A 27,275-nucleotide genomic window follows, 5' to 3' on the forward strand; every position below is an offset into this window, starting at 1 on the left:
GGAAAAACCCAAACGAACTTTTTGACCAACTCAATATTTGCTCTCCAAATATGTATATATAGACATAGGACTACAAATTGTCTATTTAATCTGAGTCACAGAATACTTATTAACTACTTCTGAGAAATGACCTTGAATTTTCTTCCTATGGTTTGTCCAAAGAGCCCTAGACCTGAAGTCAGAGTGTCTGTGTTCCACTCGTTAGCTGGATGACTTACCCTCCTTCTGTTTCAGTTTTCTTACCTGCAGAATGTGGGTAATATTAGGACTTACCTCACATTGCTGTTAAAACTAAGATGATGTTTGGGAAAGTAATAATAATAATAACAAAAGTTTCATTTTTCATAGATCGATTCATTGCTGCTTTGGGGTTCATCACTATCCTACATTATACATAGATTGTGCCACAATATCTGCTTGTATGAAATATGTAAATGCATACACATAGGCATACATGTTCGTACATGTGCGTGAATAATGGCGCACGCTTAGTACACTCCAGTATCTAATTTCATAAGCTCCTTTAATCCTCGCAACAACTCTGTGAGGTAGCTACTGTTATTTCCCCCACTTTACAGGTGAGAGAACTAAGGCTCAGAAAGGTCACACAGCTAGGAGGTGAGAGAACTAAGATACAATCTCAGTGTTTCTGAATCTAGAGCCTGTGCCCAAAATATTATACACATGTAGGTACTTTCCCCAGTTTTTTCTTTATATTTCTCTGAAAAAATATAGTTTATGATAATTTCAATAAGTTATTGAGATATAATGATGTACAATAAACACATATTTAAAGTGTACAATTTGAGAAGTTCTGACACAAGTATCCACCCATGAAGCCATTACCACAATCAAGATAATGAACATACCCATCACCTCTAGAAGCTTCCTTGGGTCCTCCCTTCTATGCCTGCCTGCCCTGGGTCCCTTCCACAGGCAACCACTGATCTCCTTTTGCTTACTAAAGAAAGATTAGTTTGCATTTTCTCGAGTTTTTATATAAATAGAACCACACCTTGTACTGTCCTTTTAACTGGCATCTTTAACTCAGCATAATTATTCTGAGTTTATTACTTTTTGTTGCTGAGTAGTATTCCATTGTATGTATGTACTGTAACAAGTTTGTTTATGATCATTTTTAATAATTCCCTATACCCTGCAAGAAGTATAGAAGAATATGCAAGAAGCAAAAAAGCGCATCAGATTCTTAAACGTGGTGAGAGTCCGTTCCCCTTAATTTATATTTGTTTTAATACTTAGTATCATGTTTCCCTGAAACATTAAGTAGATGTCTAAACTGAAAAAGAATGAGATAGGGAGTTAAGAGAGAAGAGAACAGAGGATGGATAAGATTTGTCTCCCAGATGTAATATCACTGTGGTCTTTCAAAACCATGTTAATTTTGAAATTTTACCCTCACAGGCATGCATATAAAATCCATATTTTTGTATTCTATATATAAAGTTCTACATTTGAAATATTATGTTTACAATTAAATAATCCAATTTGGTGCTATAAACTATGGAAACTCACTCCATGATACAGCGCTTCAATTGTATCTGTTGAAATTCATACTTCTTTTCTTTGGTGATATAGTTGTAAGTGACCAATAAATTTTCCCACTTTAGATACACTTACACCACGAAAAAACACTTTAAAGAAAGACTAATGACTCTTTTTTCAGAGTTGCAGATTGACATCAACATGACACCTGGCTCCAGATGATATAGTAGAAAGACCCATGGATCTTAGGCTGGGATCTGGCTTCCCTTCTCCTCAGTTTCCCTGTTTGTAAAACGAGAACAATAGCTGTCTTGAAGGGCTGCACTGGGCTTTATGTAAGCAGGCGTTTGAGAGCCTATGACACATGGAAGATATTTATAAATGGTATTTCCTCTCCCTGCCCTTCCCGAGTCCTTTTTCCTAGAGACTTCCTTAGGCTCCCAGGGAACTTAAGACTTAAGGACTCCTTTTACCATTCCTGTTTTAGCATTTTTCATATACTTTCTTCCCAACATGTATCACAGAGGCAGGCACATAGCTGGTGCTGGAATATTTGTTGAATGAAGGCCTGAAGGGGACCTTTTTATCCTAGCACTGGGCATCAAACCAAATCCATGGTTGTGCAGACTGAAGAATGGGAGAGATTGTTCTGTGGCCTGTTCTCATGAAAGGCATGAAGCAGTGTCTCTCTGGGGGAACTGAGGCCATTGTGTGGTTGGCATTTTTGCTGCAGGGCCTTGTAGATTGTGCTGTCGGTTGTTGGATCTTGGGTGGGAGGTGACAGCTCAGATTGGAAACCAGGGGTTTGCTAATTGTGGTCTTTCTTTGTGCATGAGGCCACCTGGGAAATGTAACAGCTTATCAAGGGCCGTTTAGCATAGCTGGAGTGTTGGCACACCCTCAAAGCCAGTGATTAATAAACCAAGTACCTTGCCATTGTGCGAAGTGCAAATATTAGGTTCCAGGGAGTCAATCAAGAGACCCTTGTGAGACTTTAAATGCTTAGAAACTTGGGCATGTTGAGTGAGAAAGAGAAAATGGCAGAATTGTTGCCAACATCAATAGGTTTGCTTAGACAGTGTTTCTGGGTCTGCAGTTAGGCCTTTTTCCACCAGTGGTTTGTTCTGTGTGTTCTGAGCCTCCATCCTCTGTATTCGTTCCCGCTCCAAAAAAGAAAGCCAGAGTTGAACTCTAAATGACCACATAAAACCAACAGTGGGGTTGTTTGGAGGGATAGAGTGGGACATGAGAAATAACAGGACTGAGAAATAAAATGTTCTCAAAAACAGTTTTGAAACCACTGGAATCAGAGAAATTCAATGCAATGTAAAACTTAAAGAAAAATGGCTAACCTGTGTAACTTTCTCCCTCCACTATTATAGAAAGACTTCTGGAGGGGCAGGAAAATTTGGTCTGAATTTCAAGCCGGCCTCTAACAAGGTCAATGACTCCAAGGAAGCCACTTCACTTTGAGAATGCTCATTTCCCCCATTTGTGAACTAGTGATTCATGGCATCTCTCCTACCCAACTGCTTAGAAGAGGACAGACAAATGCGAGCAAATTGAGGACAGACAAACTGAACACAGGACTTATCACGTAGTGTTCAATAGATCTTTGTTGCATGATGCCTGAAGGAGGCCTCCTCCTCTTAGCCATACAAATGGAAAACATCCTTCTGGCTTCCCTCCTTCTCTTTAAAAATATTTCATCATATTTTATAAGTTTCTCTGAAAAGCTGAATTTTCATCAGAACTAATAGAGTTTCCTTTCTGCCTCTGTTCTGGTATCTGTAAAATGGGGATAAATCCATCTGCCTCCTAAGGTGTGTGTGAGAACCACAGGAAATCAGCGAAAGTGCTTAATGCACACCCAGCGCACCGCCGCTCAACAAGCATCTAAAAACGCTGCTTTTCTCAGGAGCAGAAACACATGGCTGTTTGCTAATACTTGTCAGTATCTGAAACCATTCAGATAGGTGGAGAGTCTCTTTGATAAATAGGAAAGTAAATAAAGCTAATATTTTGCAATTTTCCATTAGAAACCAAGAGGTTTCTGTTTTTGCCAAATGGAAAAAGTTTTGTCACGCATGCAGTTTTAATTTTCAGGTAGTTTAGTAGACATGGAAAATTCAATTAAGAAAAGCTATTTTGTTAGTGAATCTCTATCAAATTTTTTAAGGGCATGTACCCAGAGTTTTAGAGTTTTAGGGGAGTTTCCATTAGTGAATAGCACTTGTTTTGGCTGTGACCTTTTGGCTGGTTTAAACCTGTCAGGTCCAACCACAGAATCATGGTCCCAGGGCACAAACTTGTTTTCTCCTTTTAACCTATTCGCCACCCCTGTTTTGCTGATGCTGACCAAAAGGTTTCCTTTTCTAAGTAAGAAAAATTCATCTGCTTAGCTTCGTATAACTTGTATGCATAAATTGAAGTGAAATAAGCAATATTTCATCTGTCCCTTTTCTTCTTCCCCCACTGCCTCCTCCACTTCATTTCATATTTGACTTATTTGTCCTGAACACGCCAAAATCAGTTTCTGAATCTGTTTCTCAGAGCATCACTGCATGTAAGTGAAAAAGTATCTGTTTCCAAAAGAATACTCATCTAGAACAATACTGTAACTATCATTACATTTATATATAAATAAGTTCCCTTTTTTTTTCCCTGTTACATCTCCATAAGTTAAACAATGGATAATCTCTTTATTTCATCCTTGGTATGCTTCATAAATTACATAATAGTTTTCAGAGATCATAGAAACTACCTCTCTTTGTAAAATGTGGGCACTGATCAAGTAAGAAACATTCTATAGAAATTGGGGCCCTTCAGCCTGTAGAAAATTTGGGACTTCCCCACATAAAAAATACTCGATGAAAAACTAGAGCTATCATTGAGATTCTCTTTCTGTGACCAGACATTAAAACAGCAGGAAGGGGTAATAATAATCCAGATTGAAACAATGAAAAACAAAGAATTATACCTTGAATATTTCCACTTAGCCTGGGTAAACCGAAGCCATACTCACTGACCTGCTAACACATGTATATGGAATCTAAAAAAAAAAAAAAGGTTCTGAAGAACCTAGGGGCAGGACAGGAATAAAGACGCAGACGTAGAGAATGGACTTGAGGACACGGGGAGGTGGAAGGGTAAGCTGGGACACAGTGAGAGAGTGGCATTGACATATATATACTACCAAATGTGAAATAGATAGCTAGTGGGAAGCAGCCACATAGCACAGGGAGATCAGCTCGGTGCTTTGTGACCACCTAGTGGGGTGGGATAGGGAGGGTGAGAGGGAGACACAAGAGGGAGGAGATATGGGATTATATGTACGTATAGCTGATTCACTTTGTTATACAGAAGAAACTAACACACCATTGTAAAGCAATTATACTCCAATAAAGATGTTAAAAAACACACACACACATTAAAACTAAAAAGTGGAAACAATCTAAAAACAATAGCATAATGTTTAAGTGCGCATGCATTCATGAATCAGACTACCCGGGTTGACTCCTGGTTCTGATTTACTAGCTATGTGACCTTTGACAAGTTACTCAATCCCTCTGCACCTAACTATCCTTATCTTCCCTATCAAATGGGGAGAGCAGTAGTGCTATGCCCATTATCATAGGGCTGTTATGGACTAGATGACATAATTCATGTAAAGAGCTTAGCATGGTGCCTGGTACTCAAAAAGCCCTCAATACATGTTATTTTATAAATATTACTATACCTAGAACTGAGTGTAAATGACATGTTTCTTTAAGACTGGTAACAGGACAATTACAAAAAAGAAATAAGGATGATTTGGAGAATTTCAGCTCATAAACATGCTTGCAGTACATACAGAGGTCATCACACTAGGTTTGACCTTGGGGATAAAAGGATGACTATCACACCATGGATCTCACAGAACAAGAAGGCTAATCTCTGAAACTTTTAAGCACTTTTCATCTTACTAACCTCCCTGGACACTGCATTAAAAAAAGAAACCTATATTTATTCCATGCAATCACAAGTTTCTGCTGATGTTAAGTGTGTAGAAGTACTTGAATTCAGCAGCTATGCAGATCAGCAGATCAGTATCAAATGCAATATCACTTGACTGACACACTAGTTATATCACCAAACACTAAACATGTCACCTCTTCAGATAGCAACATCCTGTGTAGTTTACTTTACCTAGAGGATTCCAGGAATGCTCTCTCATAAAACTGAGGTTTCTCCACATACTGTAATATTCCTAATGGGATCTGGCCTCATTCTAATGCTGGGCATAGACATATGCCGTCACAGGCATGCAGTCTTGCTCTACCCCTAAAGGATGTATGTTTGCTTTAACTAAAATGATTTGATGAATCACACACATTTTATTTTTCCGAAAGCTCCTTAAATTGGACACATTTTTATTTTTTTCCTACGCAGCCACTAAACCGTGAAACTTAAACAGAATTAGGCCTGTGTTTTGACTTGTCTCCTGCTTTGCCAATTTGGAAAGTTCCCAGTACCGAGTGATCTGTTTGCCAGCAAAGCCACGAAAGTACAAATGAGACCCCAAGGGTTACAAGTTCTTTTGTAATATCTGTGTTCTAATGGATGGCTAATTATTTTTGGCTTGAGACCCATTAATAACAAAACAAAAATTAGGGGAGCTGGAATTCTAACACCATTTAATCCAACTCTTAATGTTACTGATGATTCAATTGAGGCCATAATGACCTGACCAGAATTCCTCAGTAACAGAAAAGCTGACCGGGGATCTTTCTCCTGCTCATTCTCCTGCAGTCCTCACAGCAAATCCCAGTGATACACCCACAGTCTTAGGCTATCATAAGTCTCTAGGCTGATGCCAACACTATCCCACTCCAGAAGTTAAGGGTTAGCTATTTTCCATTCATATGTGTTAGCAAGGATAGCAAATACTATATTTAAAAATCAGGAACAACCTGAATGTTCATAACAGGGAACTCGTTCCATAACTGTGGCCTAGCCAAATAATTCAGTGACACGTATTTATTTAGCATCATGTTTTTGAAGGCTGTTTAATGCCATGGAAAAATTATCTTGATGTGTTATTTACTAAGTGAAAACTATGGAATACAGACTTTCATCTGTTTATATCATACTATATATACATATTAGGAAAAAATAATTTTAAAAACCTGGAAGTAAATTACATAAAAATGTTACCGATGGGGGCTTCCCCGGTGGCGCAGTGGTTGAGAGTCCGCCTGCCGATGCAGGGGACACGTGTTTGTGCCCCGGTCCGGGAAGATCCCACATGCCGCGGAGCGACCGGGCCTGTGAGCCATGGCCGCTGAGCCTGCGCGTCCAGAGCCTGTGCTCCGCAACGGGAGAGGCCACAACAGTGAGAGGCCCGCGTACAGCAAAAAAAAAAAAAAAAAGGTACCGATGCTTATCTTTAGTGAGTAAAATTAGGCATGATTTTAATTTTTTATGTATAATTTTCTTGTGTTTTATATATTTTATACAGTAGATATGGATTATATTTATAATCTGAAAGACAAAGATTGTTATTTTAAACAGTCCAGTGTATTCATAATCAACTAGAAGAGAGGTGTCGGCAGCTGTAGGGACCATCCCCTTTTTAAAGTAAGATGTCAGCGTGAATATGATGCATGATGTATGTGCCATGAACTCATGACTTTGGCTTGACTAGGACAGTGTAAAGACTGTGGCTTTTATTTTGAAATGAGAAACCACTGGAAGGTTTTGGTAGAGGAGTGGCATGATCCAACTTAGATTTTAACAAGATCACTCTGGCTTCCATGTTTAGCCAGGTTGAACAAGGATGGTCGTGGTAGAGGCGGTGAGAAGGTTTGAATTCCAACTAGTTATCCATCACAATGTTAGGTTTTGAAATCTATTTTCCTACAACCTATCATTTATTATATGGGGATTTATATTTTTTTATACCTTTATTGGAGTATAATTGCTTTACAATGTTGTGTTAGTTTCTGCTGTACAACAAAGTGAATCAGTTATATGTACACATATATCCCCATGTCCCCTCCCTCGTGAGCCTCCCTCCCACCCTCCCTATCCCACCCCTCTAGGTGGTCACAAAGCATCGAGCTGATCTCCCTGTGCTATGCTATATGGGGGTTTAAATATGTATTTTATATATATTTTATCAGTAGAACTTGTGATGAACTGACAAAGCATTGGATCTTCTCCATAAAAATAATACCAAGTCTGATTTTTCCTTTCCTTCTCAAACATCTGCTTCTATACCAACAGTTACTCTGTCTCTATGGAGCCAGGTAAGATGGGCCTTCGGGACTTCTCTGTCCAATCACCAGAAGAACCAAGTCTTAGTCCAGGGGGCATCAAGCACCAGCCAGGGCCCATCCTTAATAAAATTTTCACCAGTCAGCAGCAAAATAAGAAAATTTGCGAAGTCAAATTTATTCCTTTTAAAGGATTTTTTTAAAAAAATTCTATAACATTGTGTATCCTTTCCAGTCATTTGGGATAGGAATGTTCTGTTTTTTTGAAATGGTGATGATATGCATGGCAATGCTTGTGGAGCTTTCCTTATATACTTATTTAAGCAGAATAAAAAGTTGACAACTTTATATCAGTCACCAAAACTTCTACTATTTTCTGGTCCACGAAATCCTCACATCTGGAAAACACAGCATTAGTCTGTATGGCAAAATCTTCTTCACATGTGCCTACTGTGAATGTCTTTTTGTTTGTTTGTTTGTTTTTGGTAACTGAATGAGAAATGACCACTAATTCTACAATTTTGTATCCACAATCTACTTTTGTCCTTTCCCAGAAAACAAATGTTAGTTGGAACTGAACATGGGAAAAACATAATTCATTGGTTTAATTCCTTCATCATTGACGCTTTGTTCAGTTAGAACAGAGTGGGTTTTTCTTTGATTATATAAGTAATGCATATTAATTATAGGAAATTTAGAAAATAAAGGCAAAAAGAAGATAATTATCCATAATTCTACCATCCAGATTTCTACCATGGTTGATACTTTAATACATTAAAATGTATTATAGATGGATGCATACATTTTTTCACAAAATGGAGATTATATGGTTGTTTCTTTACTATATTACATCAAAAAGCTATCACAGAGGCTCTGATACCTATAAAGCTTAGCAACCCATTTCTCATAGTCTCAAACCTTATTTGCTATCAGAAATGTACAAATGAAATTACATATATTTGAAAGGCTGGGGTGATGAAAAACATAGGCAAACTAGGGAAAAACTACAGATTCCCCAAAGTCTGTGAAACTTCCTTCATGTTAAAATAGAGATTAATAGACATTAAAGACATATTAGCATCTCAGTGAGACTAATATGGTAAAAATAGTGACAGCCATTTTTTAAAAATCAAATTATGCTTCAGCTTGAATAGAACCAACCCTATGAGCAAGAGAAATAGGGCTTTCTAGTTTTGCTATTAGGAACTCTGACAAGAGATTAAATTTTAGCACATCCCTAAAGATGTCTTTTTCAGTCTACCATAGTGCCTGGAAATCATACCTTTGACTTTGGTAACAAAGGCTTCAAGTTTACAATTGTATATAAAAATCTCTCCAAGCTTTTAGATAAAATACATAAGAGGAAAAAAAGACAAATACATACAACATTAAAACCTAAAATGACTGGACAGTTAAATACCAGAACATGAGTGAAATCTATACCAGTATGAGACAAATAAAACTAAATCAGGAAAATCAACCCCACATTCATCCATTGAAACATTGCCTAAAGATACATGCCCAGGACTTATGAAAAAATCATGATAACAAAAGACTGGCAAGCTCAAATTGATGTATTGAAAAACCAGCACACTTCTGAAAATGATCTACTCCACAATATGAAGAGTTTTTCGGAAACCATCTGAATAAAATAGGAACAGAAATCTAAAAGAGGCAAATAGGTTTAAATGAAAATTTCAAACAGATAATATGAAAAGAGGGAGATGATAACTAAGATAGGAAGTGATTTTAAGAGGGAAAAAGAGAAACAGGATTAAATCCATGTTGGACACAGGAAAGGATAGAATTGATACTATGGAGAATAAATAAGTGATGTGGGATGTATGCTTGAAGCACCCAATGTAGTGAAGTGAAGGAAAATGGAATATGGAAATCAGAGACAGAAGGGCCAACACACGTATAATTGATGAAGAGACCAAAACAAACGGAACAAAAATAACAATTGAAAATATATTCTAGAAGAATACTTTCTTGGGATGACAAAGAAATGATTTAGACATGGAAAGTATGCTAAATTCCTTATTTTGACATGGGAATTTCAAAGCTTAACTTTTATTCCAGATACTTAAAATGAGGCTTCAATGGCAGTGTCATACAGCCATGGCATCTTGTGACTGGTGCAAGAGAAAATGGCAGAATTAGAGATGGTGCAACTGGGAATTGTACATAATCCACTTCCCATTCTATTAATGTGGCAGTGCATAGAGGAGTATGTGGTGAATGTGAGGTTATCCACCAGGTGGTTGTGGTGAAAACTAAGTTGTGAACTATTGGGTGCAAAAAACAGTTTTGATAAATTCAATGATAATTGCTGTAAGTATGTAAAACTGTATTTATATCTTCCAAAATAGTGGAGAGAGTGACAGAAAAGAAGTATAGACTATATAGCAAAAGACAGGCAAAGGAAAGAGAAAACTGGTGACAGAGTAATACCAAACATATTAAATATGGCAGTGAATGCAAGTGGATTGAGCTCTCTTCTTAAAAATAAGAAGATTCTCACTTAGAAGCAAAACAGAAAATTCAATGACATGCTATTTACAAACAACCCCTAAAATGAGGTATAAGAAAAGCTAAAAGTAAAAGGTTGGGCAAAGGTATATCAGGCAAATGGAGAGAAAAAGGAAGTATGGTCACTATATATTGTTATAATAACAATAATAAAATAGAAATGAGATATAATAGCTGACATTTATTTAGTGCTCAGGACATGCAACATCTCATTTAATCCTCATGGTGGCTCTGAGCTTGTTAGACAATGTCAAATTCCAGTTCAAAATTCCAGTTCAGAAGCAATAATCAGGACAAATATTGTATTATTATCAGAGACAATTTCAAATGAAAGTATAGCTTTCACAGATCAATATGCACCAAACGTATTGAATCAAAATATAAAGTAAAAATTATAAGTACAAGAAGAAATGAGAGGGCTTCCCTGGTGGCACAGTGGTTAAGAATCTTCCTGCCAACGCAGGGGACACGGGTTCGAGCCCTGGTCTGGGAAGATCCCACATGCCGTGGAACAACTAAGCCCGTGTACCACAACTACTGAGCCTGTGCTCTAGAGTCCGTGAGCTACAACTACTGAACCCACGTGCTACAACTACTGAAGCCTGCATGCCCTAGAGCCCGTGCTCCACCACAAGAGAAGCCACTGTGATGAGAAGCCCGTGCACCACAACGAAGAGTAGCCCCCTCTCCCCACAACTAGAGAAAGCCCGCACACAGCAACAAAGACCCAACGCAGCTAAAAATAAATAAATAAATAAATAAATAGATTTTAAAAAATAAAATAAAAAAGAATGAGAGAAAGCAAGTAGTAGTGGGATACTTTAATAAACTTTTCTTAGTTTCTGACATATTAAGTAGGCAAAACCATAAATGAACAAGATCTAAATACTGTAATTTAATGAGGTTGGTTTAATCAAGAATATATAATATCACAACATTTTAATGGTGAAAATTTATAAATAATCTAAATGCCAACAGTGGAGAATTTATTCAGTAAATCAGACTAGGGCTAAATTAACCATTCAACAGCTATTAAAAATCATATTGTAGATGTTTTAATGACATTGTGATTTAATTATCAATTAAATGGAAAAGCAGATATGTAATAATATATAAAGTGTGCTCTAAATTTTATTTTTTTTAATGTCTGTAAATATGTGTACATTTGCACATGGAGAAAATAAACTAAATGGGCACATTAAATGTTAACATCAGTTATCTCCAGATCTTGTGATTATGGGTGTCTTTTATTAGTGATTTTTGCATTTAAAAATTTCTCTTCAGAGGATATTTTTGCTTCTGCAATCTAAGCAAAACATAATTGACCTTTGCTTAATGATTGACTCTGATCTTACGAACATCCCACTTGATTCTCACAACTTAAGAGAGAAAGGCAGGGTACAGATTTTATAGGGGAGGAAATCAAAGCTCAGAGACGTAAAGTGGCTTTTTCTTTTTAATGTCATAGTTAATGGCAGGGCTGGGGTAAAACCCTGACTCTAACCTCAAATCCTGAGGACTTTCCAGTGTCTTCTGTGTAAACCATGTCTCCACAAAGGCCTGGCTCAGCATGGCAAGTGGTCCAGGCCCTCAGGTAATAAAATATATATAAACCCATGTATATTGTATAAACCCTTACAGCTTAATAGGATTTTTCATCCAAGATGATAGGAGAAAGAGGCAACTGCATTTGATTATAGGCTATATATGAGCAAGAAGTGTGGGAAGGAGACGAATACATTTTGATGGAAGCTGACGGTACAAATAGTCCTGGAAGCCAGAGCTGGTCATCTTAAAAGGCTCAGGCACCTGAGGGATGAATTTCACATGGTTAGCATCTTTTCTAGCGTGGCCTTGAGAGAATATGTCCCTTTAAATATAAACATGTTAGTGTGACTTGCAATTTAAGCCTAAAGACCACTTTGAAGTGTCACTCTGGGAATCTGTAAACCAACATAACGATTCCCAGTTTTAGAACTAGCTCTGAGACCTAGCCCCATGGTCACAGTTGAGTAATAGGTCATTTGGGCACTCACTTTCCATTTTCATGAGCTATTAGCAACCCTTCAGTTTCCATTTCTCTCAGTAGCTGAATGGTATTAATACCTCCACTACAATTCAAATAGATTTCAGATTTTTGTTCAATGGAAAATGTATAGGAACACTTTGAGGATTGCTTCGTAAATGTCAATGATCTTCAGAGAATGGTTTTATTTCTTCCGGTTGGAATGATTTTTCCACTTCTAGATTTAGGAGTTCTAATTTTTGCACAATATGTAAATTAATTTAAAAAGTTTTTACTAGGGTCTTTTTTTTGAATTAAAAATTAAACTGCTTTATTATCAAATCTTTTCATTTGCAGCTCTTAAAACATTCAATACATAGGAAAATAATTTCAATAAACACATTTTATAATAAAAAAAGTCAGAAACTGTTAAAATTTCAAGATCGAAGAGAGTCAATGATACAATTGGAAGAGACTAATATGTTCTAATATATGTACTATGGTCTTTTTTGATATGAAGAAAATAGCTTTCTAGTTTTCCCCCAATTGCTTAAATAACACAAATCTTTGTAAAAATTCAAACAATAGTGAAAAGTCTAAGAAGAAACTAAAAATCCCCTAAAATTCCACCAAAATAAAATAACCACCATTATCATTTTTGTCACTATCTTTTCATGTTTTTACTGCACACTCACATATAATTTACCATAAATTAGACATAAAACATGCTGCTTTTTTATTACAAACTTTTTTTCCTTTCTTTTTCCCTTACCTCTATCCACACCGTCACCCCCAAAGGCATCAGTGTTAACAATCAATGGACACTCTTCCATACCTAGATCTGATTTATAAATAAAATGGGAACATGTATAATTTATCCCCATGTATATTGTGTGTGTTTGTTTTTTATTTATTTTATTTTTGGCTGCGTTGAGTCTTCGTTGCTGTGCGCGGGCTTTCTCTAGTTGTGGGGAGAGGGGGCTACTGTTCGTTGCGGTGTGCAGGCTTCTCATTGCGGTGGCTTGTTGCGGAGCACAGGCTCTAGGCATGCAGGCTTCAGTAGTTGTGGTGCGCGGGCTCAGTAGTTGTAGCTCATGGGCTCTTGAGCGCAGGCTCAGTTGTTGTGGCTCACAGGCTTAGTTGCTCCGCGGCATGTGGGATCTTCCCAGACCAGGGCTCGAACCCATGTCCCCTGCATCGGAGGTGGATTCTTAACCACTGTGCCACCAGGAAGTCCCTATTGTGTATGTTTTTACGGAATTTTGTAAGTGAGAAGTTTTGTTAATTTCTCTGCTTTCCAAACTTTATATCACAGAAATCTCTGGATGTTAATGGTAGCAAATGGTCCATGGAGTGGATGTGCCATAATTTATTGAGCCATTCCCATTAGTGGAGCAAGCACTTTAATTCCAGTTTTCTCTACCATACTGTTGTAACAAACAACCTTGTGGGTGTGTTCATATGGGCTAGTGCTCTTATTTTTATGGGATAGATTCCTAGAAATGTATTTACTAGTCAAAGGTATTGATATAAGTATTTTAAATTTTAATAGGTATTGTCAAGATTGCTTTCCAAATAGGCTGTAAAATTCACATTTCCATCAGCAAAGTGTATGAAGACCCTCTTTCCCATAACTCCATTAATAGCAGGTATTTTCATTCCTTTTCATTTTTGCCTACCTGATTGTTAGGAAATAGTATCTCTTTTTACTTTGCTTTTCTCTGGCTACATGTGAGGCTGGGCATTCTTTTTCACATTTATTGGTTACTTGGATGTGCACTTTGTCAATTCCCCATTCACTTTCTTCTATTGCGCTCTCTCATCAATTTCGAAGGGTTCTTTATATATTAAAATGTTACTTTAAAAATATTTTTATGGTAAATAACTCTTTCATATGAGTTACTAATATTTACCTCAATCTATCATAAGTGTTTTGGCTTTATGACACATTTTCCATACAAAAAAATCTTTAAATGTGGTGAAAAATCCACCTTTTTGTATAGTTTCGAGGGGTCTAGCCTTGGTTAAAAGTCTCCCAACTCTTAAATTATACATGTTTTCCTGAATTTTATTCTAACTTTTCTTTAAAAATTGTCTTTCATCTACATAAAATTCTTTCTATAGAGATCCAACTTTTTCTTCTGGATTGATAGACAATTATACTAGCAAGATTCTTTAAATAATCATTTTTTCCCGACTGAACTGAAATGCCATCTTTTTGCATGTTAATTTTCTCATGTAATAATTCTCCACCACCCTCTGTTATGCTCTGCTAGTCTAGTTATATGTCAAAGCTATTGATTATAATGTAAGTTATATAGTATATTTATACCTTATAAATAAATATACTACACTTTGCAGTATATTTCAGGATCTTGTATGGCAAGTCCTCCTCCCCTCAACTTGGAGACAATGACCTGGTGATTAATTGGTTGCAAGCACACACTCTGGAGTCAAATTGAATCTTGGCTTCAAGTTGCTTCACATCTTTCTATCTCAGCATACCTACCTGTAAAATCAGGATGATAGTACTGATCACAAACAGTTGCTGTGAAGATTAAATGAAATAAAACATAGAACACTTAGAAAATTACCTGATGTATTTTAAGCACTAAAAAATTAATTAGCTTTTGTAATTTTCTTAACTGTTGTGCAACATTTCTTTCATATGAACTTTATTGCCTCTTTCTTTCAATCCAAGTCCTCCAAAAGCAACTCTTGGAAGTCTAACTTCAATTGCATTAAATATATGTATTCATTTTGGAATAATTAACATTTTTAGGATAAAGTCCCAATCCTAAAATTCTGTTATGCTTATTCTATGTTGTGTTTTTAATTTATGCCATCTCAGATCATGTTTAAAGTCTTTAGTATGACCCTAGTTTAATTGATGTAAAATGTGTACCTTTCTTGTTAATTTATTCCTAAGTTTTAAAAATACTTTCCTTACTATTTTGAATGCAACATTATCCCCATTGTCAGTCTGAGATGATTATTGCCAGTGTAGAAAAAAAGTGTCATCTTGTTTATTCATTCTAGAATTTTTTATTAGTCTCATTTTTTCTAGATATACACTTACATCCTCAACAAGAGAGATGTGTGTATACCTTCTTTATCAATATTTACATTTAGGATTCCATTTTCTTGTCTTTATACTCTCGTCTAAATATTCTTCGATTATAATGATGACGTATCCTTGTTATCATGAGAGCAAGGGTGAAAGGGTGACTGAAGGATCCTACTAGACATAAGCAAAGGACATTGATTCTTTTACTATCAGTAAAGGATGTGTCTTACCATACAGAGAGCAGGAGACTCAGAGCATCATCTCCACTGTTCACATCTCCCAAAGGCAGCCTCACTACCAGTGACAGTGGTCAACCAGGGTGAGGATACCATCAGGTCTTTGAGAAGCAAAGTTGCCATCTCCAGGAATATTTCATGCCTTGCTGTCCTCTTCCAACTAATCTCAAGACTCTTTTATATCTTCCTGGCTACTAGGGTTAGGTGACTAATAAAAACTCGAGAAGGATTTAAAGACAGCATCTTTACCAACACTGCGATTGAATAATATGCTTTTTCTATTTTTTCTCAGTTAGGAAGGAATTATTGTAATTTATTTATCTTCTCATTTGATTATTCAACAAGCATTTATGAGGTTCCTATAAGGTGACAGCTACTTCAAGTTCCATCTTGAAGAAGACCAGTTCCTGATTTTGAAAGATGCTGAGTATAGATGGGGAATAAGACATAGAAATAAATAATGGAAATGCTATGTGATAAGTTTTATGATACAAATTGGTATCGAGACGTGTGCAAGATCTAGAATTTTACCTTCCTCTCAAACTAACAAATGAGCTTGTTATTGTTTCATGGGTGCCAGATAAAACATGAGACTTCCGGATCAGTGGCAAAGACTTTATTATTCACAGCAAAAGTAGTAGTCAGAGCTTCACGCCCATTTGCATTGGTTTCCCATGTCCCCCAGGTCCTACAGGGGTGACACAGATCCAGCACACTCAGTGGGTTGTGTAACAGGAGAGGAACAATTAGCTTGAGGAATTCACTGCTTTTATAGCTAGGGGCAGCAAGCCTGCTCTTTAGCTGGGGGGAGACGTTAGCTCATCACTTAAGGTTGCTTGCTGCAAATACAACCCCGAAAAATGAGACGAGTGATGAGTGGTCAGGGCTTTGTATTCTTGGCATACCAGCAAGATCACACAGGGACACTCAGGGTCCATGTCAGATTGCCTCTACAAATAGCAAGTATAACTGCCAGAGGTTATTAAGACCTAAGTCATCTCAGGAAAAGTGATTTAATAATTTTACAATCAAACACATGGTAATTTTCTGTTGGTTTGTTTAACCACTGCAACTATCTTGAGGTTCCATAAAGAAAGGTTAATCCTTGAACAGATTTATCATAGGAAATACTATAAAGATAATTTCCAGGGAAAATAAAGTTAAATGCACCTGTGGCTGTAGGGGGTCCAGTTAAATAAACAAGGAATGCATTTTTTATAAAGCAGTAGTGATTTGGAAAGGTCATAGTTTGTGGAATGAGATAAATCTGGTTTTTGAAGAGCTCCTTCACCTTAGCTTCTGAATTCTATGACTTTTCACAAATGACATGACCTCTGGGCTTCCTAATATGTACCTTGCAGGCTATTGTCAGCTTTTATAATGCACCCAGCATATAATAGGTATTCAGTAAATGACAGGTTCTGTTATTGTTATGTTCAAACATATAAATGATAGGTAGAGTTTGTTAGCATCTACCTTGTTCTCTTCCTGTCATTTTGAATTAAGCAATTCATTTATCTCAATTACAAGACTCTGAGTTCCCCAAAAGCATTGAATTTTAGTCATCATAATGATCTAACTAGGTTCCGACTCTCCTTTTTTTTTTTTTTTTTTTTTTTTTTTTTTCCGGTACGCGGGCCTCTCACTGTTGTGGCCTCTCCCGTTGCGGAGCACAGACTCCGGACGCGCAGGCTCAGCGGCCATGGCTCACGGGCCCAGTGTCCCCTGCATTGGCAGGGCGGACTCTCAACCACTGCGCCACCAGGGAAGCCCCCGACTCTCCTTTTTTCTCTTCTCACCTGAATAACAAATTTTCAAAGCCAACATTCATCTTTTACAAAAACCTTTGCATAAATAAAGCAAAGAGAAAGATCTGATATGGAGTATATATGTGTAATTTATCACTACTTATTTCGTTTTAATCATATAAGTAACACATGCTTAATTATTTTTTAAAATTCCAACAATACCAAAGAATTGAGGTGAAAGTGAAAATATCCAGCCACCCAATCCCATTTCCCCAAGTATGATCATTAATGAGAGTTCGTCACATTCCTTCCCAGGCCTTTTTCTTTGCATAGAAAACGTAGTATTGATCATTTTCTTCCAAAGATGTTATGAATTATGCTCAGGTGGGAGCACTGTATTATTATTTCTAATTGCTAGCTTGTATGAGTTGAGTTTTTATTTAAAGCAGCTTTTAATGCATTTGTGCCCGTGTGCAAGTTAATCCTAAAGAAATGCTGGGAAAGTCCCTACTCTTTAATGTTTTGAAAACCCCCAATACATAATCTTCCTTTTTCTGGAGTTTATTTTGTATTCATGTAAATATATTTCCCAGAATACAACTCGGTGTTCATTGGCTTCTTAATCAGTTTTCTTCCTTTCTGTGAAACTAATAAGAAGATTTTTGTCTTGTTTTTACTGATTTACCATTTATGAGCTTTAAACTCTCCTAACACCCTGATGAGGCAACATAGAAAACTTCTATTTTTAGAGCGTTTTACAAGTTACAAAGCTCTTTCTCAATTGTCTGGCATGCTCCTCACAATGACTCTATGACAAATGATAAGTATTAATATCTCAACTGACTAAGGGGCAATTAGAGTAATGAAGGTTAAGAAGTGACTTGCCTAAGGTCACACAGCTAGTAACAGCCACAAATGCAGGTTCCCCTGACTTTATATAGAGAATGCTCCAGCTGCTTCACAGAGCAATTGTCTAGGATGAGTTAAGCCTTCACAGACATACAACATGCTGCCAGAAATAGACTCCAAATTTATAAAAAACATACTTGATGCCTTTAAGAAGTATTATCTTTTTTTTTTTTTTTTGCGGTACGCGGGCCTCTCACTGTTGTGGCCTCTCCCGTTGCGGAGCACAGGCTCCGGACGCGCAGGCTCAGCGGCCGTGGCTCACGGACCCACCGCTCCGCGGCATGTGGGATCTTCCCGGACCGGGGCACGAACCCGTGTCCCCTGCATCAGCAGGCGGACTCTCAACCACTGCGCCACCAGGGAAGCCCCTAAGAAGTATTTTCTTTTAATTTAAAAAATAGACCAAGACAAACTATACCTGCAGTTAATTTTTAGTTAGTTTGTTTTAAGATGGTTGTATTATTATTAGCATAAATAGAAATGGGACATTAATTATTTGTATCCATGGAGAATCTATACCTCACTTCTCTTTTATCAAGAAAATCTTTGTGGTGATGAGAGAATTTAAAACTAACTGAACAAGAGAGGCAGGCAACTCTAGTCATTTGAATTTGTTCATTCCTGGCAAAAGGAATAGCACAAAGATATGTGAGAACTGTGACTTCAGAATGACAATTTTTAAAAATAGGCTTAATTTTTTTTTTTTTTTTTTTTAGAGCTGTCTCAGTTTACAGAATAATTGAGTGGAAAGTACAGAGAGTTCCCATATACTCCCTTAGCCTCTCCCCCCAACCCCTGGCAGAGACTTTCCCCTATTATTAACATCTTGAATTATTAGTATTGTACATTTGTTATAATTGATGAACCAATAATACATTATTATTAAATTTCATAGTTTACATTAGGGTTCATTCTTTGTGTTACACAGTTCTTTGAGTTCTAACAAATGCCTAATGTCATGTATCCACCATCACAGTAGCATACAGAATAGTTTCACTGCCCTGAAAATCCCCTGTGCTCCACTCAGCCCTCCATCCCTCCCCTCAAACCTCTGGCATTCACTGATCTTTTTACTGTCTCCATAGTTTTGCCTTACAGTATTCCCGTAGCAATATGTTTTCAAGTTTCCTCCATGTCTTTGTGTAGCTTGACAGCTCATTTCTTTTTTATCACTGAATAATACTCCGTCATAGAAATCTACACAGTTTGCTTATCCATTCACCCATTCAAGGACATCTTGGTTGCTTCCAAGTTTTGATGATTATGAATAAGGTTGCTATAAATATTTGTATGCTGATTTTTATGTGAACATAAGCTTTTAATTCATTTGGGTAAATACCTAGGAGCATGTTTGCTGGTTTGTATGATAAGAGTATTTTTAGCTTTGTGAGAAAATGCCAAACTGTCTTCCAAAGTGGCTGTACCATTTAATAGTTCCTGTTGCACCATATCCTCACCAGCATTTGGTGAGGTCAGCGTTTTGAATTTTAACCTAATAGATGTGGAGTGGTACCTTATTGTTATTTTAATTATCATGAAAGAAAATTGCTTTTTAAATCTATTAGACTGACCATTCTACATCTAAATCAGCCTTAAGACAACTGGATTAGCTCTTCTTCAATTTAGTAGTTTTTTTTTCACCGTAGACATATCCTTATGATTCTAGTGAGGAAACCTTAGGAAGAAGCCATTAAGAAAAATCGTGTGCTCAGAACAAAGGGAAGGAAACAATAAGAGGCTGAAGCTGAGAGCGTGTTGTCAGAGCCAGTGTGTTTGACACTGGTAAGGAGCAAGGATAAACATGATTTAACAGCAGTACGTGGGATGATAAAAGGGGAGAGAGTGAGCTGGCAGCCAGAAGCGTGCAGTGGATTGCAGATTGCCAATAAAAACGTGAATGAAAACATTTTACTCTGTAATTGGAGACAACTGCTTCATATCTCAGAGGTACCATAAAAGAAGAAATATCAACATTTGAGTGTAGTATGGTTGTAGGTAGTTTAAAAAATGAGAAGTCAAAAATTTCTCGGGCTTCCCTGGTGGCGCAGTGGTTGAGAGTCCGCCTGCCGATGCAGGGGACACGGGTTCGTGCCCCGGTCCGGGAAGATCCCACATGCCACGGAGCTGCTAGGCCTGTGAGCCATGGCCGCTGAGCCTGCGCGTCCGGAGGCTGTGCTCCGCAATGGGAGAGGCCACAACAGTGAGAGGCCCATGTACCGCAAAAAAAAAAAAATTCTCAAATTGAGGTTAGGAGGAGAGCTGGAATAGCAGACTTCCCTGCCTATATCCCTTGGACCTTATCATTTTAGTTCAATCAGGTGGACTTAAAAATGCCAGCATCTGTGTCTTTTTGCTTTAGGGCTAATAACGACAAGAGCTGATGTAAAAATACTCCAGTTCCCAAAGGCCTTGGGCAGATAACTCTAAGGCACATGTTCTACCCTATTCCCAGGGTTCCCAGCCAATCTTAGCCAATGGCTGGATAACACACCCTTTACTGGATGCCTTCTCTTCCTCCTCTCACTTACCCGCTCCCATAACTGTGTGTTTTGGGATGAACTCCCATTTATATTTCTTGCACTGGAATCTTTGTCTCAGGGTTAACTTCTAGAGAAATCTAGGCTCAGACAGTTTTTGGCTACATATTTCTTCAGAATCCTACTTCCCCTTTGGTTACTGTTGCCTTCCTCTTTCAAGGCTCTCCTGAAACTTCTTTTATTTGCCCTGGGACCCATTATTCTCAACCTGCAGGTGCCAAGTCACTGCAGCCAGAGAGCACATCTGATAAATCCTTAACAATGCAGAGGAAATTAATTAAATGTAGTGTTAACTCTCCCTCATATCTTTGCATTCTAAAGGGGATCCTGGGGGAAGAAATTCAAAAGAGTGAAAGTCTAGTTGTGAAATCTCAAATTTTGTGCCACCTGAACGGAGGAGGTTATTTTGAGCAGCCTTATCACTTCCTTTACCTCTGACTCTGGTACTCCTTGGACCACCTGGGGGGAAAAAAGGAGATGAACTAGTCATTCTTTAGTGACAAGTCAAATTTAGAAATTAGATGGAAGGTAGTAGAATTTGAAGGAAAGCCAAGGAATTTAGCATAAAGCAGAAAAAAATCATAAAATAGCACATTTGTTGATTCTAAGACAACTTTTTTCTGCATTTTATCATCTCTGAAATCAAAACTCATCTTATATTCGATAGCATCTCTTAATTGCTATTGTCAGGTAGCAATCACAATGGCATTGCCATTTCCTGTGATGTAAAATTGGGTCATAGCTATTCATGTTGTTGTCACTTCAGTTGAATTATGTGCACAGTTGGTACAACACATTGAATTTAATTGCTGTTTAAGTGTCGTCAGTATAATACTGTGATTTAGGAATGAAACAAATAGCTTTCATGTATGCAGAATGAGACAGGAACAGATCAGCAGGGCATAATTTGATATTTGTTAAGCAAGTTAATAGTCACTGGATGGATGGTCCTAAATTCCATATTTTCTTAGAAAGCAACAATAAAGTGCTTTGCAGGATGTAAGAAAGGAAGGAAGATGTCCACTAGTAGAAGCTGTATTATATTTTATTATTGAGACTCATGCAAAAGGATTGCCTATCATACACACAGCAACAGTGACAAGAGAAATCAGCAAATTCCTCACAATAGATGAATAAAATCTCAGCACAATAGCAGGCTGGAGTAAATGAATCATGCATTGCACAGGATTATCATTAAGATGTATAATATCCATTTATCAGAAACTTCCTGCTGATTTTGAACAGAATGCACTTAACTTCCAGCATGATGCCATTGAGGAAAAATTAAAATATGTGTTTAATCAAATAGGTAATGCTGGGAATTGGGGGTGGTTTTCTTTGACAAGACAAAATTACACTGTCAATGCAAAAGGATTTTTTTTTAATTTTATTATTTTTTTAAATTGGAATATAGTTGCTTTACAGTGTTGTGTTAGTTTCTGCTGTACAGCAAAGCAAATCAGTTATACGTATACATATATCCACTCTTTTTTAGATTTCCTTCCCATTTAGGTCACCACAGATCATTGAGTAGAGTTCCCGGTGCTATAATAGGTTCTCATTAGTTATCTATTTTATACATAGTAGTGTATATATGTCGATCTCAATCTTCTACTTCATCCCACCCTCCCCTTCCCCCCTTGGTAATCATAAGTTTGTTCTCTACATCTGTGACTCTATTTCTGCTTTGCAAATAAGGTCATTTGTACCATTTTTCTAGATTGTACATATAAGCAATATTATACAATACTTATTTTTCTCTTTCTGACTTATCTCACTCTGTATGACAGTCTCTAGGTCTATCCACATCTCTGCCAATGCCACTGTTTCATTCCTTTTTATGGCTGAGTAATATTCCATTGTATATATGCACCACATCTCCTTTATCTGTTCCTGTACTGATGGACATTTAGGTTGCTTCCATGTCCTGGCTATTGTAAATAGTGCTGCAGTGAACATTAGGGTGCATGCACCCTTTCAAATTATGGTTTTCTCCAGATATATGCCTAGGAGTGAGATGGCTGGGTCGTATGATAGCTCTATTTTTAGTTTTTTAAGGTTTTTTAGGTTTTTTTAACCCTAACCCTAACCCTAACCGTAACTTCCATACTGTTATCCATAGTGGCTATACCAATTTATATTCCCACCGAAAGTGTAAGAGGGTTCCCCAAAAAGATCTTTAAAAGGATCAAGAGTACGAGTTTGGATTATGAAAAGCAGTGTATCACTGTAATCTTATGCCTAGCTGACAACTGCTGAAGGTACCACCATATTTAATTTAAACTGTAAACAATGTCTACGAATAAGAACTTCTTCAAAGATGTTATTAGGAGTGAACCAAAAGAGTACAGGTGGTGGTTGAGCTGACAGAGTATTGGTTAGACATCTTCTGGAACAGACATCTAGGAACCTGCTATATAGTCTAGTTCTCAGTGACTTTATGGACATGTATCTGAACAGTTGCCTGATAATTTCATGTAAAAGTATAATGGTTGTGAATCATGATGGTATGACTAGGCCACTACAACCCTCAATGCTTCAGTCATCAAATCATTTCAGGACCATTTGCAGAAGGAATGTGAGTGAGTCCTGGTTCTTGTCTGAAAACTTTCTGTTGAAAACTTCTGGTAAAATCAAGGAAGTGCCAGCATCAAAACTCAGAGAATGTAGGTAATAGTGGTGCACATTTTAAAGAAATGCTAATGGCTTAATATATATATATATATAGGAATAAACCTCCATGGCTGTAGATTAGGGAAAGATTTCTTAAGTCATAAAAAGCACTAACCATAAACAGAAGAGTTAATAAATTTGACTTCACTAAAATTAAAAACTTCTATTTATTGACACTAATAGTGAAAAGAGAGCCACAGAGTAGAAGATATTTGCAGTACCTACATGTAAGAGAGACAGACACACGCTAGAAAAAGGGCAATTTCTCTTCCGTCCTTCCTCCCACCAACACACACTTAGGGGTGGGTTTTCTTTTGTTATTTCTGTTTTTCTGTTTGTGCTTTTTTTTGGGGGGGGTGGTGTCCATGGTCCATATACATGGTAACTACTGAAAGGTGAGCATAACTACATCTTTGATAACGAAAATTTAAAATGCTAATTTGAGACTCACAGACATAGAAAACAAACTAATGGTTACCAAAAGGGAAAGTGGAGGGGGGTTGATAAACTAGAAGTCTGGGATTAACAGATACACACTACTATCTATAAAATAGATAAACAACAAGGACCTACTGTATAGTACAGGGAACTATATTCAATATTTTGTAATAACCTATAATGGAAAAGAATTATACATATATGGCTGAATCACTTTGCTGTACACCTGAAACTAACACAACATTGTAAATCAACTATACTTCAATAAAAAATAAATTTTAAAAGGCTGATCATTAAAAAAAGTGCTACTTTGGTTTTGAATCTATAGCGGTCAATTTTCCATAAGATGTTTTCATCTCATACATTTAAGTGAGAGCTAAGTTAGGAAAAATGCAAAAAGAAAGTGAAAAAATAGCCTGGATAAAAACAATAGTGATTCTTTACTCTTAACAAAGGAGAAAAAATGAATAATTTAACCTCACAAGACAAGGGGGAAACCAAATCTGAAAGGGAAGGTAGAAGAAATTCAAGCAGGAAAGAAAAATGAAAAAGTATAGACAAAGGAGCTGAGAAATGCTGAAAGATAGTATCTGGATAATCAACAATGAAGAACTCCTGTAACAATGAGAAAAACAAAGACAAATAGTGGTGATTCTTGGGATCTTAGAGGAACTCCTGATCTTGGATAGGAAAAGCTTTCAACGTTACATATATAGCAGTCTCCAAATTAGCCCTGGGAGAAACCCTTTATTTTCATCAGTGGAATATTTTAAAAATAAAGGCAAAATGAGCAAACATAGCTTTTCTTGGTGAGTTAAATGGAAGGTATGTGGGAAAACAAATCAATGGGAAATTTTAAAAACAAGAACAAATTCAAACTAGGGAGAACCTGAAATTGTCAGCATGCAGGAATCATAAATTTGGTATCCCTGCTTAATGAATAGGATAATTTTAATTTCTTTACCTTAAGAGTTTCTGTCAATTCAATTTTGTTTTTTTCTTTCGGAGTGTTCTCATTTAAAGGGGAAAAATGTTTTAAAAGCTATAGAATATGGAAAAGCAGGAAACCAGATACTTGGTGTTTACCCTGGTTTTGCAAATAGAAATGCTAATTAGAATGCATCATCTAATAAAATTGTGGCCATGGTCAAGGCCTTAAAAATGTTTACAACCAATAACCTCATTTCTTTCCAAGAAAGACCCTTTGGTTTACTAGTCTGTATAATCTACTTTTGATTATTAATTTTCCACTTTTATCTTTTCTGCTATTGCCCTTTGGCCATTTCATGGATAATTAGCACCTCCTTCAGACAGGAGGGCAGAGGGAAACTAAATAAAGGCATTTGTCTACATTTATTGTGTTTCCTGTTAATCCTGCCATGGAAGGGTCTAGTAACAAAGAAGTTTAACACTACTGACTAAAATGATGGTGTTTTTCAAATTAATCCTGTAAACCAAGAAAACCTATAGGTGCCTGGCAGGTAAAATAAATGAGTGTCTAGGTCACTCAGTGCTGGATACTATGGAAACTATGGGTAGTACATGTTCCCCTGAAGGGATTACAATATTTCAACTTACACAACATACCTTATGGCTGAATTAGACCCACAGGCTGCCAGTTTACAATATCTGAACCATTAGCATCGGTAATAAAAAAATGTATATACTTAGATGTCATAAAAATATTGTTGCTAAAATGTGTGTGATAGAGTTTCTCTCTAGCATACCGATATAATTATGAGCTAATTGACATGAAGAGCACCAAACAGGGGCCAAAAGAAATGCGTTAGGCACACCATGTAGTACAGAGTTAACAAATGAACAGCTGGGACCACCCTAGTTCATAATAATTTACAAAGAAGTAACTCTTGTAAAACTTATCCTAAGCCCAAAGTAAACTGATCCTCCTGAGTGTGTGTTCAGGGCCTTTCCTACAGAGGTGCTCAAGAACTATTTTTAATTATTAAAAATAACTTTTAGAGACAGCAGTATGCTGCATAGGCATCTACATTCACAATATTAGTTTCTGTGGTTTTATAATAGAATAGGTTGTTGAAACAAATCCCAAATAATTTCACATATTTATTTGGAGATTATTTTTGATTTGCAAATAGTGATGTATATATTGAAGATTTTGTGTTGTTTTTCACTTTTTTTCAGGGAAAATTTCATGGAAATCCGATGCATGTGTCTGTGGTTATTTCAAATTGTTTAAGGGAAGAGAGGAGAATATTGGCTGCAGCCAACATGCCTGTTCAGGTAACATTTTCTTCCATTGTAATCTTGTTATCACCTGGAACTCAGTTTTTCTGAAACAGAAATTCTAGTCTTCTTTCCAGCCATCTTCTTCTACCTATGTTGATGGTCCCGTCATCCTTCCAGTCACTTGGAATCAAGGTCTTGGGATTATCTTTGAATAGTTCCTTTTCTCTGCCTCCTTACTGAGATAACTATCAAGTCGTTCCAGAGTTTGTTTCTGGAATCCTATCTATACATCCTTTTCTGTTTCCACTGCTCACACTCTGGTCCGTGGTCTTACTATATCAGTTGAGGAATAGAGTAACCACCTCCGGGCTGAATTCCTAACTACCATTTAGGCTCTGTTTCTCTCAGCATGTTTATCCTCAGGGATTGATCTTGCGCAAACCCTTCAGTAGTTCCCAATTTCCTACCCCACAAGTCCAAACTACTCCACGAGCAGGAATTTTGTCTTACAGAAACTCCATAAATATTTGCTTGTTTATTGTTTCAGTGTGCTTTGCCTTGCCAATAATATTTTAGATTATATTTTATCCCACTATGCTGAATGAACTCAGGGCCCCCATCAAAGATAAGTAGAGGAATATGAAGTCCCTGGGAATACTTTTGCAGTTAATCCTTTTGAAAAGGAAAGAGCCTGTGAATAATCAACTTTCCACATGTCACACTCTATAAGTTAGTAAATCACACTAGTGTATTTATTTTTGAAGATCCAAGAAAAGTATCTTTTTTCAACTATTAAAAGTTCTCAGATTTAGTTGCTGTCAGGTTATGGTTGTTTTTAGAGAAGTATGAAGCTTTAACAACTTACTCTTATTTTTTAGATGATAAAGAAGAATGGTATCACCTTTATTTAATTTAAAATCTAAAGTTAGTGAGTTTCTAAAGTAAATATAGTTTGATTCAGTGCTTTTTGGGTGAACGTTGAGATGCTGTTACTAATATATGATATTCTCATATATATTCTGAGCTGTCCTTTTTCGTAGCCCTCTTATCTCTAGTCATTTTGTCTGTGTGTGTGTGGTGTTGTTGTTCTCTTCATATGTCAGGTATCAGGCAAATTAGAAACATTTATTTGAATAGATGCTCATCAAAATCATTCCACAAATAA

At 36.9% G+C, this 27,275-nt stretch overlaps 1 protein-coding gene across 2 annotated transcripts in view; it reads left to right on the forward strand.

Annotated features, from left to right (window-relative positions):
• STAT4 (signal transducer and activator of transcription 4) overlaps positions 1 to 27,275 on the forward strand; it is a 91,694-nt gene that overhangs the window by 26,903 nt on the left and 37,516 nt on the right. For both annotated transcript variants that reach the window (XM_029225126.1, XM_029225125.1), the window contains exon 4: positions 26,066 to 26,164. In XM_029225126.1, coding sequence (XP_029080959.1) covers positions 26,066 to 26,164 — 99 coding nt within the window. The remainder of the gene's footprint in view (positions 1 to 26,065; positions 26,165 to 27,275) is intronic.

This window comes from Monodon monoceros, unplaced genomic scaffold (genome assembly GCF_005190385.1).
Source record: "Monodon monoceros isolate NGI ecotype Baffin Bay Population unplaced genomic scaffold, NGI_Narwhal_1 Super_Scaffold_16, whole genome shotgun sequence".
Taxonomy (NCBI): Eukaryota; Metazoa; Chordata; class Mammalia; order Artiodactyla; family Monodontidae; genus Monodon; species Monodon monoceros.